Here is a 12095-nt window from a genome sequence, read left to right as displayed (position 1 = left end):
ATTCTTGCTGAAACTTCCTGGTAGAGAGTAATTGTCCAATGAGCATTTGCATGATCAGCAAAACACACAGACCCACAAACCGTGGACAGAAACAGAGCAGTTCCACCATTTAATCATTTATACACAAACACTGCATTAGTTAATGTTTCACTACCTACAGTAAGAATTTGCAGTATGGAGTAAGAGCCAAGTCTAAAATGTACACGTGGGTGTGAACCCTCTTATTCCACAGTGCTATCTGTTGGTCAAAGGGCAAAAGTACAACAGCATTTTAGTGTCATCAGGTCTTGTTTTTAATTTGACTCCAGAAGTAGAACACATGGTCAGGGACAGTCAACCAATGTTAATACATTAAGCACAATCATGCACCTGCCACATGTCTACATGCAGAACAGTGGACGCTCGCTCTCCACTTCACCGTTTAAAAACCCGACGGCCACTTTGACAGACACTCGTTTTATCATCTGAACCAACAGGAACGAGACAACGGGAAACTGCAGAGACAACTTACAAAACACAGTTTAAAAGTGCATGCATAATGTGTTTATGGAATCTGTGTACATATATACAGTATATTATTACACAAAGTAATAAATTCAGTTCAGCTTTCACACAATGTGTTGAGTTTTGCAGTTTTTAAGTTTTCTACATAAAAAAAAACAAACGCTAATTTTTTCCAGAAATGCAAAAAATGGTATTTTCATTATTCACCCTACAGAGATCATCACCAGCAACGATTCAGTGCAAATGAGTAGTTGTGTCCGTGTCTGACGGATTATTCAGCCCCACAAAACAAGCGACCTGAAACACGCAGCTCGTCAGCAATGTACTGTACTTCAACTAAATAACTTTAAGGGATTCCTGTTTTAGCATAAATCCTATTTGCTCCTGTCCTTTGATGAACGCCACAGGACAGAATAGTCTATGAAACCTACAGTTGTAGTATGAAACTTCACTTAAAAATGTGTCCGTGTTCACTGTTGGTCTTCAGTGCTGCTAGAGGAAGTAGTTGTTTATTACTGTACCTTCATTGATGTAACCCAATGTACTGTAGTTGTGTATCTGACAAGAAGGCCATGAAACATTTCCAAATTACAACGTCATCAATCAATAGAAAAGTAAAAATAAAGCAAATTTTAAATATACAGTAAACCATCACTGTTCAACCACAAACATGTTGCGTAGTAAATATGTACTAACTGTAAATGTATGTACTGTTGTGACTATTTGTGTAGGATGCAGACCACATCATCAAGACCTGCAGCAGAGTTTGTAACAGCTTTAGTAGCAAAACCACAGTGATTTATTTAGTGGCGTATTTCAGGTCTACAGTAGTTGAATCTCACATCATCAATTAATAGGAAGCACAAAGCATCAACTGGCAGTAAAAGCTCTCAGCATCACTACCCCATGTTATTTCCACTGCTTCCCCTCACGTCAGTGTTTTACAAATTGCTTACGTTCCTACAAAGCTCCCACGGGATCACCGGCTATGTGTTCTTTTCATTCTAGTCATCATCAGTCTGTACATATGTATCAACTAGGCCTGAAGGTCAGCCTAACGTCAGCTACAGGTTGTTCCAGCTGCTCAACCTGCCTGACACGCACCGGCCACGTGTTTTAGTGCAGAGCCACGAGAGCACTGGGGATAATCACACTCTGGAGCGCTAGTGGAAACGCCCTCCTCCACAGCAGCGCCGCTACCATCCCACCACCAGCTCCCTCCAGACCAACTCCTCCATCACAGTGGCTGCTGAAGGCCGTCCATTCTGTCCAGCAGCAGCAGCAGCAGCGTGGGGCACGTTAGCTGTTCCTCTGCTCTGCCTCCCGCTGTGCAGACGAGGATGAACTCTGGCTGTCGTCAGCACTGTCTCCGTCTGGAAGAGATTTGAACCTAGACGTTAGCAAACCATGAGACATTTTCTCTCTTCTTCTCAACAAGCTTCATATTGAACGTCTGCAGAATCCCACATTCCTCAAAGTCTAAATACCCTCAAATGCTCTCCTTGTCCGTCCTTAACAGATGAGAGCCTGCTTCACACCGACTACATGTGATGAGAGTGCAAATGTCTGGAGAAGCTGAAAATTACCATTTTTATTTACATACACAGCTAAAACCCAACAAATCCCATTGTTATTGTGTTGGATCGGTTAAGTAGTAAATGTGGGATTGTATTTACAAAACTCAGCATTTTAACATATATGCAATGACGTAATACACAGTAAACGGCTATGAACCACAATCAGTGTCGTGGAAAGTGCTGCAAATCTTTCTTTGTGGGACAATATTCTAATATTTCATTTATTTATTTTAAAAGCTCAATTTAAAGTAATAAAAATAAAAAACACTAATGCAAAATGGTAAAAAAGTTCCACTTGCAGAATATGTGTGTAACACATGTCAGTGGCGTCGCGCTGCCTACTGTACCTCCCCCTCCTGCGTTAATGTGCAGCTGTGACAGAGACAAGGTGAGGGGCAGCTCCCGTCCCTCAGGGTCGGTGGGACTCTGCAGGATGTCATGCAGGGCGTTCCTCCGCCCCGTCCTGCCAGAGGCGATGAAGTCTGCATACGTGGCCTCCACATCAGACATCGCTTGTTCATCGTTCACACATCAACACCTGAGGGGAGGTTCAGCATTAATAACCACATGCTTCTGTCTAACGTTAATGTAGAGACATGTTACACACACATTTACATATACTGTATGAGAGAGAGAGAGAGAGAGAGAGAGAGAGAGAGAGAGAGAGAGAGAGAGAGAGAGAGAGAGAGAGAGATTTTAAGCCTAGGGACCAATTACTATAATAAATAAATAAATTTATAAGTTTGATTTTCTGCTTTATACTGACAGTTTGTTTTAAATTCATTTTATTTCATGATCTAGTGTCTAAAGTCTCTACTGTCGCTTTTTAATCATTTTCGTAGCTTTGCAGTGTCAAGGATCTCCTGCTTAATGATCCTGCATGATCAGGCCGACAAGTCAAGTAACACGGGGACAATGAACCACAGCCGCTTCTCTTTTTACCCAATGACGTCGACCCGTATCAGAATGTTCGTACCTTCAGTGTGATAACCCGCAGCTACATCACTACAGAGTGACTTCACCAATAAACAGGCAGCGCTGCGGGCCCGACATCACATCAAACGACCGAGCAAAACAAACACGAATCCACAGATGAAGAATAGGGAAAAAAGAGCAAAGTCCAGTTAAAAATCTCCTGAATTCCTCCCCACGTACGGCGACGCGTCGGAGCGTGGAGTAAATCCACGGATATGTATCACATGTAGATTGGTTTATAAAGTCTCCAGTCTATTCTCTATGGCGGCGGCATCTTCCTCGTTTGCGACCAATGAGCAAGCGGCAGAGCTCATGTGAGCGCTGATTGGACAACACACACAAAAGGATGCGAGCGCTACGGTCCTCAGGAGGCGTTCAGGTTCACCTGGTAAAAATGAAACCCGCCCATCTCCCGGTGAGCGGAGAATACACTGGACGACTACAAATTCTTATTTGGGCAGAAAATGGCATGGCCAATGCTTATTTAAAACATATTGGAAATAATGAAGTGGAAATAATGAAGATGAGAAATTAGACCAGATATAAGTGTCAGGATACGGCAGAGTGGACCCACATGCACAGTGCCGGGACGCGAGGTAGGTGGTGAAAAAACAAGGTTTATTCCAATACTCGCTAGCGAAGACAGTCCAGTTCATACACAGCAAGGCTCGGGTTTTAAGATACTAAAACGGCAGGCGCAACCTGGTCCATAGACGGGCAAGGTTCGATAACAGATAAAACACGGCTACAGTACCAGTCAGGGGTAATCAGGAGTCAAAACGAAGTAAGTTGAACTGGGGAAAACTGCTGGAACGCTGCTCACAAACGCTCTGGCAACGACTGATGTGACTGGTGGTGGTTAAATGCTGGCGGTGATTACTAATCTAAGACAGGTGTGTGTGTAATGAAAACCGGAAGTAACGCTAGAACTGACACGATGAGAACAGAAACCGGACGTACTACAAAATAAAACAGGAAATGGAACCAAAACCTGACAACTTAGGCGAAACAGAAAGTCCTTCAAAATAAAACAAGAAACAAAAACCCAGATCGTGACAATAAGTTAATTCCAAGACATACTGTACGGTTGCTCTACCATTCCATAACACAGGATAGAGCTGCAGTCAGAAACGAAAAAGTTAGTTTTCTGCACTTTATCCTATTCCCCTGAAGAGAGCATTGGGCAGCTGTCGTTGCTGTCGGATCCACCTGGTGACCAGGACACACTTTAAACCCGGGTCTCCAATGCTCTACAGTACTGAGCAACCAGTATTGTGCCAGTTAGCCATCGAAGCGCTTCGTATTTATGTATTTGAAATTCAAATTCAAATACTCAAATATCTTGGGTGTGTATGATTCAGAAATGTTTTAATGATACGTGAAATGCGAAATAAGAGCTTTTTGCTGTGACATCCATTAACCAAATGGTGCAAATACAAAACGTATTTATGTGTGGGACCTTTAGAAACCCAGGGCTTCAGCATCGAAAGTGACCATGTTGGAGGTTGTTAAAAGGCATCAGCTGAAGCCAAAGAGACATCAGGGATCAGCTCACTCATACCTGTTTACCTGTGTCACTGTTGGAGCCATAAGGATCCAGAGACACACAGTTCATTGTGCGTCGCAGCTCTGTGGCCTTATGTCGAGCATCACCTTGCTTTTCTGGAGCTGATGCGTTCACAATAACCTGCTAGTCAGCAAACTATCCACAATCACTGCTGTTTCTTCTCACCATCAAAGAACATACACGAACGTGGCTCAAGCACAAGCACTGCTGCCCACAGTTGCTATGAGCTACCAAAGCCTCCCCTGTGGGCTGGCAGTCTTTTTATAGTGTGATCACTCCTACCACTCAGTTGGGTCACATCATCACCTCATAAATCAATAGACACAGACAAAGAAATCTGAGTTTTGGATATTGACACTGAAAATATGCCACAGTCTCACTGCTGTAACTACCTTTCAATTCATTTTTAATGAACCCCCACTAGTAGCAGTTGGTACATTCTGGAACCTATAAATGCTGTTCAGACAAACTGGGGACTGTTTTAGCACACAACACATTAAAGAGGAAGAGCTTGTGAGCAACTTAGCAAATTCTGCAGTTAGTGTAAGTTAAACTACATTTCACTGAATAGTAGTAGTGATAATTACATTTTGTACAAAATATCTACAAACGTACTTACTAATCATAATAGCTAGGAAGTACTGTTATCATTACTGAGGCTAGAATGTTCTTCAGGTATTTGTTCTCAAACTATTATATTAATACTTGTGTTAATTAGTATAAAGATGTTAATATAGTAAGTGCCACTTACTTATTTTGAAAAAGTGTATAATTACCCAAGCAGCTTTGAAAGTAAATCATCATGACTTATTGGCAAACCATTTAAATATCATATTAAGGTCACCTGACAACTGTAAAAATAAAACTACATATATCTACTACATGGAGTTTAGCTGCAATGTTTCTTTGCATTGCAAATGTATAGCCTCCATATTGTATGTGTGCTTTTATCTTTAACAGCTAGGATGAGGCCAAAATAAATTAGGGTATTAATATGGGTCGTTATCTGTCTGTTTCATTGTTTAGGGGGAGGAAGAGGGAGGCTGAGATGGAGTCTTCAAGAAGAAAGAGAAAGAAAAGCACACAGGTGAGACGCTGGGCTGTCAGTCTACGCTGATGAGGTGAGTCTTATGTTTGGGGAGTTTGAATTGCTCAGTTTGGAAACGTGAATATTTCAGTCAGATTTAGAAACATTATAGTATAGTAGTTTTCTGACTTGATATAGAGGCTATGAATCCAACTTTATTCATTTAAGCTCATTAATAGGAACCTGGAGGCAGCAGTGAGGCCCTGACCTGATTGTTGGTTATGATCAGGGTTCACATTAGATCCCATGTTTGCGATCGCTGGCTACTCGTGTCAGATCTATTTACATGAGGACGAAGCAGCGCCGTCCATAACCATCACGACTGTCTTCTTGCCATTAATGTTAGTTATTAATGTAGCCATCTACTGTATGCCTTCATCTCAGCAGAGGTCAGGCAGCGACATATACTTCAGTGTTTGAACATGCTGTATTGGAACATGTATTTACAACCTATGGGAATGTGGTCCGATTAATACGCTGCACTGTGAATTTCACTGCCTGCGGTCGCGCTTTTCGTCCACATGATGTCTCTGTTGCATCTCTTTGCCAAACGCACATCTGTGGCCTCACCTCCTTCCAAAAGCTTGTCAGCATGTGTCAGTCATGTGCTGGTTGGTTCTCCTGCTGCTACTTACTCCAGACTGATGATGCCCCATTCTTCCTTTCTTTCCTCCCTCTTGCTCCCGTGTGTTGGGACTTCCCCATCCTCCATTGTGATTCTGGTTCCGTGGGTCCCATCGGGTTGGTTGCTTTGTCTGCTGCTGACCTGCTCGCGCTCACACGTCTCCCGTTCTCCAGCCTGTTCTCAGGTGGTTTCACTCAGTGCCTCCTGCCAGGCTGCACTTTGAATCTTAACTTCTGGAAAACACATGTACACATACAGAAAATATGCATTTAAGAAAAAGAGCTGCACTGTTACCTCAATGTAAAATGCTGTGCACTTGAACACGTGTGATTACATGTGGGCACTGGTTCATGATAAGGAAAGATTCTGTCTGATTTATTGCCCAGACACATTCACTCTCTCTCTCCTCGTAAGGGACTCAGTACCCAGATGTTCCGGCCGGGTCCAGGAGCACGGACGGCCCACTCCATTCCCAGCACCACTCTGCAGACTGAAAATAGGTCTGCTATTTATTAGAATAAGTGTTTATCTCAAGTAGTGTCGACAGTATATACTGTACAGTGCTTTGGGACCCCCCCACACACACGCACCCACCCACCCTTTCCAAGGTGCTGTGTAAGACTTAGGTCATTCTAGCTTTGGTTTCAGAGGTTGCAGTAGTTTAGATAATTCTACATGTCCTGCAGCTTCAGAGCCGCGTGAGGGGAGGATCTCATTACAAGGCTGCTGTCAATTATTGAAACCCAACTGAAAGAAAAACAAAAGACATTTAACTAGAAAAGATACAGTAAAGGCAGCTCACCCCTGCCTCATCACAACTCGTAATTGTTACACAAAACACACAATCTGTAATAACAACGCTTTGTCTATTTCTGCTCTTCAGAGTCGCCCTGGAGAATGACAGTGACAGGCCGTTGATGCTGGCGCCTCTTCGATGCAGCCAACGGGGCCCAGCCTCGGCTCCTTCTCCACCAATCACCGAGCCTCCAGCTGACCTGCAAACACACACCCCCAGCACACCTCTGCACACACAAACACACAAATGCAGAAACGCACAAACACACAAATGCACAAGCAAACGCAGAAACACAAACACACAAACACACAAACGCACAAATGCAGAAACACACAAACACGGACTGGGCCATAACACCAGACGCATCATGGTTATTAACATTTTGGTGAATTCTTTATTTCTTTTGCCTACATTTACCAATGATCCAGCCTTTGTAGTTTAAAAATGACTGAACTGTTTTAGAATTGAATGGAAAACCTTTATCTGTACTGTGATTGAGAAATTGATATGTTGCAACAGCACAAAAAAGACAGATAATACAGAAGATAATAAATACACAATTGTTGAAAGAAAGAGAGAAACAGTGTCATCTCTACAGGTCGTCAATAATCAGCATTACGTGCACACGAATGAGCCAAAGTGACAGCACTTATTAAAGTGACTGGTGTAATTGCGTAACCTTATAATTGTTCATTATTAAAGGGATCACTTTGCATCAAAATGTGCAGCTTTATCCTGCAGTGTTGAACTAACATTAGCTTTTCAGTCTCTGACAGATGACAGCGACTAATGGAGACACGCAGGGAAAAAAGCTGGAACCTAAAGACCTAAAGAAAAACAAAATTATTCTCTGGTCTGAGTATACAGTGGTCTTTGTAGTGTTTGTTGCTGGATTCAGACACCTGACTGTGAAAAGGCCAATCTTCCCTTTTCTACATCCACACACCTCACATTTTGGTTTATATAGTATAAAAATATAAACCAAAGTAATTATCAAGTATCGATAAAAATATATGAACCTTTTCATGTTTCTTTTTTTTTTTTTTTTTGTTTGTTTGTTTCTTGACCACACTGACGTACAGCTACCAATACTGTAAATTATCAGAACACTGCTTTATCTCATCATAAAACACACACACACACACACACACACACACACACACACACACACACACACACACACACACACACACACACACACACAGCAACTTCCCATGCAATACGCTACGTTTCCTACTGATGGAAACCGAGCTGCTCCACTGGAGCAGACAAGTGCCTTGCTTAAGGGGGCTTCAGTTTTTAGATGAGGTCAGATGAAACTTTAATGATCCCTGCAGAGATGTCAGGTCATTAGAGCAGTGGAGGATAAGCTGCAAATGGCTCGATGCACGAAGCTCTGGAACAGGATAAATGAATGAATTAAATTTAGACCTCAACAAGCGTCATTCTGCTTTACACTATATTTAAAGTGATGTGTGTGTGTATATATGTGTTTGTATGTTTATGTATGAGACCTTTTTCATTTTAATATTTGAAATTTCAGCTGTAACGTGTGCTGATGATCTGAAATGGTTCCTTGTGCAGTGAAGCACACTGAGCGAGTGAACGTGTGCAGGTGTAAAGTACTGTATGTTGGCTGAAAATGTGTGACACTGAACTGAACGTCCCACATTACTGACCTGAACTCAACGCTCCGGTCGGGAGGTGAACCCGGGTCCAGTCAGTCTTAGATAATAAAACATGTGGAACGTGTGGAATTAAACCTCGCACCAGAAGGCACCTGAAGCCCAGTGTAAAGGTGTAGTTTTGAGCTGCGGCCTTTGTCTTTGTCCTCAAATCAGAGCTGGGAATTGACTCACCTGAATAACGAAAACTTTGTTATACGTTGCACAGCAGGGTGTTAATAAATGTGTTAATATTTCATTATGACACATCGTATAACATATTTTAACAGAATTTAAAGTATGTGTAGCTCCTTCAGTTCATAGAAAATATTTGTTTTTTATGTTTCCCTATCACATAAACTACACAAAAAACACACACTATTCATAATAAGCAGAAGCAGAACGTCTTTTTTGTCTGCAGCTAAACTGTGTTTGAATAATGTAAAATAAGGTAAGTAATAATCACTATTCCATGTGTCATAGCCTGACTATAACACAAACAGCAACAGTTCGAGAACGTTGCTCTGCAAAACAAAAAGAGCTGCACTTTGGAATAACAGCATTAGCCTGAAAGCGGACGCACCGTCACGCTTTAATTTGCTGAGGGAGAGATCGAGCGCACGTCCGCCGGGAGGAAAGGTAGCTGCTAATCTCGGTCTGCAGGCTAACAGCTAATTAGCTAATCAGCTTGTAAACTTTGGCTTGTCAGATTACAGCTGAGCTAGTTTGACCAGATTATAAACGTTTGTGTAAAAGTCAAGGTCGAAGCCGTTTACACGGTGAATTTAGACAGTTTTAAACACATTCGGCATCTATGTGAACACTACATTTTTTAAATTGAGAAACACAATGCCGTATGTTCCAGTGCTGCAATGAAAGGTGAAAGGTCAGATTATGTGACAGGGCAATGTAATAAGTAGCCCAGACCGTCAACCAATGTAGCCCGGTAGTGTTTTAATGTCCTGACCAGTCACAACGCTGCTGCAGACGTCTGCTGTCGTTTCTCACGGTCCCCGCCGCAGTTCCCCTCATAACCGGTGGAGGGCGCTGCTGACGCTGTTACCAAAGCCGTCTGTCAGTGTGTCTGGCGGGGATGAGGGGGGCTTGTATTGTGAACGAGAATAGAGTGGGGGAGAGAGAGACAGAAAGAGAGAACGAGAGAGAGAGAGAGAGAGAGAGAAGAAGAGAAGAGAAGAGAAGAGAAGAGAGGGGGGGAGAAGAGAAGAGGGAAGAAAAAGAGAGAACGAGAGAGAGAGAGAGACAGAGAGAGAGAGAGAGAGAGAGAGAGAGAGACAGAGAGAGAGCGCGAGCGAGCGAGCGAGCGCGCGCACCTCTGCCGCTCTCCGCCGCCGCTCCTGTGCGCAGTGCTCCGGCCCAGCCGCTCCTTCCTCCTCATTTCCTCCCCACAGCTGGCGCTCTCCTCTCGGATGCTCTCGCCTTTCTCCCCCTTCGCCCGCCGCTGGACCCAACACTTTGCAGGGTGGAATGACTGACTGCCGGCTTTGCATGGTCTGATTTTCGGGATATTCGCACGTCGGAAAGGAGGGAGTCGAGAGGGAGAACGGAGACCCTCCATTTCCCTAGGGAATTTATTTTACAGTAAGCACGCGCAATGTCATTCCAGTTTCCTCATTCCGCTCGCCTCACACCCCCATCTGTGCAGATGTTAACGTTGCTAATGTCCGACAGCACACGGACCGTGCATGGCTGCTGCATTGTGCTCGAAGTGTTGGTTGTTATTTAATGTCCGCTGCCGAATTGTCTATTTCATTCCGATGCGCTAAAGGGCTGTGGTGCAGCCGCGATTGTGGACTGAAAATGCCCCCCTCACACACACACACACGCACACACGCGCGCACACACACACACACACACACACACACACACACACACACACACACACACACACACACCACCCGCTCCCTCTCCACCGACCCCCACACACGGCCTCGGATAGACGGATGGCGAGGAGTGTATGTGTGTGTGTGTGTGTGTGTGTGTGTGTGTGTGTGTGTGTGTGTGTGTGTGTGTGTGTGTGAGGGGGGCGCTGTTACCTTCAGATTGACCTAAATGTGAGCGATATCCCTGAGATCGTCACGTGTGACAGCGGCTGCAGCATCTTTGTGTTGCCTCCGCTGGCGCGTGGAGCTTCCTCCAGGGCGGATGAGCGGACCGGGCCGCTCCGGACCGCTCCGGACCGGACCGTTCGCTTCAGGAGCTCCGTGTTGATCACACGGAAAAGCATGAGCGCGTGTTTGATGAGCTGCAGGCTGTTTCTCCTCTCACTGTAGAGTAATTAATGCCATTCATCACTCTGCCAGCACTACTGTATTCCAACAGCACCACCGTGCTGGTCCCTACTATCAGTGGCGTTGTATATAGTAAGTGAAGAGAAATGATGGTTCCCTCCGTTCGGTGGCACAGGATGCCTCATTTACAGTGATTTCCCTCCTCTTTTCAGCTGTAGAGCAGTTGTGCCGATCACAGATGAGTCCCAAGATGGAGGAGCCTGATGAGAAGTTTAATGATGGGCGTGGGGGGCCGTGGTGTAGGGGGGGAGGGGGGGTGCAGAACGAGCCTGGGCTGCGATGCTTCCACTTTCAGGCCTTTAGTGGTTTCCAGTAGGAGAGGTTTCCTGTGGGGACCAGTGCACGTCCATGGTGGAGGTGATGTGTTCACTGACTGAGATGAACGATAGGAAACTGTAGCGTTCCTACCTGTGGATTAACCGCACAACCCTTCAGGCCTGGTGGAAGGTTTGGCTTTTAGTCGTGGGTTAGAACCAATCAAGTAGATTCTGGTTCTGCTCATGCACAGGCTCATTGTCATGATTAACAGTCATTTAGATATAAGTTCTGTTTTTATAATTCTTAAGTAATATTGTTGTATGGTGGTCAGAACGCTCAGCAGAGAGTTAGCTTGCGCTAGCATGAAGCCTGGAGACTAGCTTAGCCCCATTCACAGCTGATTGAATGTGTCTGCCAGTGCGTCCAGTAATGTGTAATGTGTAAACAAAGTGCACACACGCACAAACTGCACTGAAACAACGTGTTGTGGTTTAAAGTGTGGGATTATTAATTATTGGGATTATTTTTATTCACTAGAGATGAAACAAGCATTTAAGGCTGCTCAGACTGAACCTCCACCCACGCAGGTCCTGACACCGGTGCTGAGAGCCTGGTGGGACGCCTCCACCTAAGAGTAGTGTAATCACTCTAATGTAAACACACTGTGGTCGTGGCCGTGATCCCAGTTTAGAGCTGTCTCCTCCACTCGTCGCTGGCTCTGCCACAGTGCACA

The 12095-nt window shown here is 44.3% G+C and overlaps 2 protein-coding genes and 2 long non-coding RNA genes across 13 annotated transcripts in view; 2 read left to right on the top strand and 2 right to left on the bottom strand.

Moving 5' to 3' along the window:
* Window positions 1–96: 96 nt before the first annotated feature.
* On the bottom strand, window positions 97–3955 carry pkia (cAMP-dependent protein kinase inhibitor alpha). 2 transcript variants are annotated; one of them, XM_055503615.1, is made up of 3 exons: window positions 3811–3955; window positions 2429–2619; window positions 97–1877 (listed from the first exon to the last, which is right to left on the bottom strand). In XM_055503615.1, exons 2-3 carry the CDS (start codon window positions 2589–2591, stop codon window positions 1804–1806), a joined length of 237 nt encoding a protein of 78 aa, XP_055359590.1. In that variant the 5' UTR covers window positions 2592–2619; window positions 3811–3955; the 3' UTR covers window positions 97–1803. The 2 variants fall into 2 exon arrangements, with proteins under 2 accessions (XP_055359590.1, XP_055359589.1); XM_055503614.1 differs by lacking the exon at window positions 3811–3955 and adding an exon at window positions 3058–3357.
* LOC114844560 (uncharacterized) lies at window positions 3402–7357 on the top strand. 3 transcript variants are annotated; one of them, XR_008693002.1, is made up of 4 exons: window positions 3402–3652; window positions 5650–5710; window positions 6509–6835; window positions 7219–7357. It is a non-coding gene; the product is annotated as an uncharacterized LOC114844560 (long non-coding RNA). The 3 variants fall into 3 exon arrangements; XR_003783741.3 differs by having other exon boundaries at window positions 5650–5744; XR_008693003.1 differs by lacking the exon at window positions 3402–3652 and adding an exon at window positions 5113–5166 and having other exon boundaries at window positions 5650–5744.
* On the bottom strand, window positions 6350–10263 carry LOC121201787 (uncharacterized). 4 transcript variants are annotated; one of them, XR_005896893.2, is made up of 5 exons: window positions 9763–9977; window positions 8811–8990; window positions 6934–8527; window positions 6670–6825; window positions 6350–6568 (listed from the first exon to the last, which is right to left on the bottom strand). It is a non-coding gene; the product is annotated as an uncharacterized LOC121201787 (long non-coding RNA). The 4 variants fall into 4 exon arrangements; XR_008693004.1 differs by lacking the exon at window positions 6350–6568 and adding an exon at window positions 10127–10263 and having other exon boundaries at window positions 6694–6825; window positions 9763–9879; XR_008693005.1 differs by lacking the exons at window positions 6350–6568; window positions 9763–9977 and adding an exon at window positions 10127–10259 and having other exon boundaries at window positions 6694–6825.
* The window catches only part of LOC114844665 (catenin delta-2-like), an 83918-nt gene continuing 82076 nt past the window's right edge, over window positions 10254–12095 (top strand). For all 4 annotated transcript variants that reach the window (XM_041068094.2, XM_041068091.2, XM_041068092.2 and 1 more), the window contains exon 1: window positions 10254–10394. The gene's annotated coding sequence lies outside the window, so the exon portion shown is untranslated. The remainder of the gene's footprint in view (window positions 10395–12095) is intronic.

Source organism: Betta splendens, chromosome 17, assembly GCF_900634795.4.
Source record: "Betta splendens chromosome 17, fBetSpl5.4, whole genome shotgun sequence".
NCBI lineage: Eukaryota > Metazoa > Chordata > Actinopteri > Anabantiformes > Osphronemidae > Betta > Betta splendens.
The sequence above is the reverse complement of the archived record's forward strand: the minus strand, read 5'-3'. Positions and strand labels throughout refer to the sequence as shown.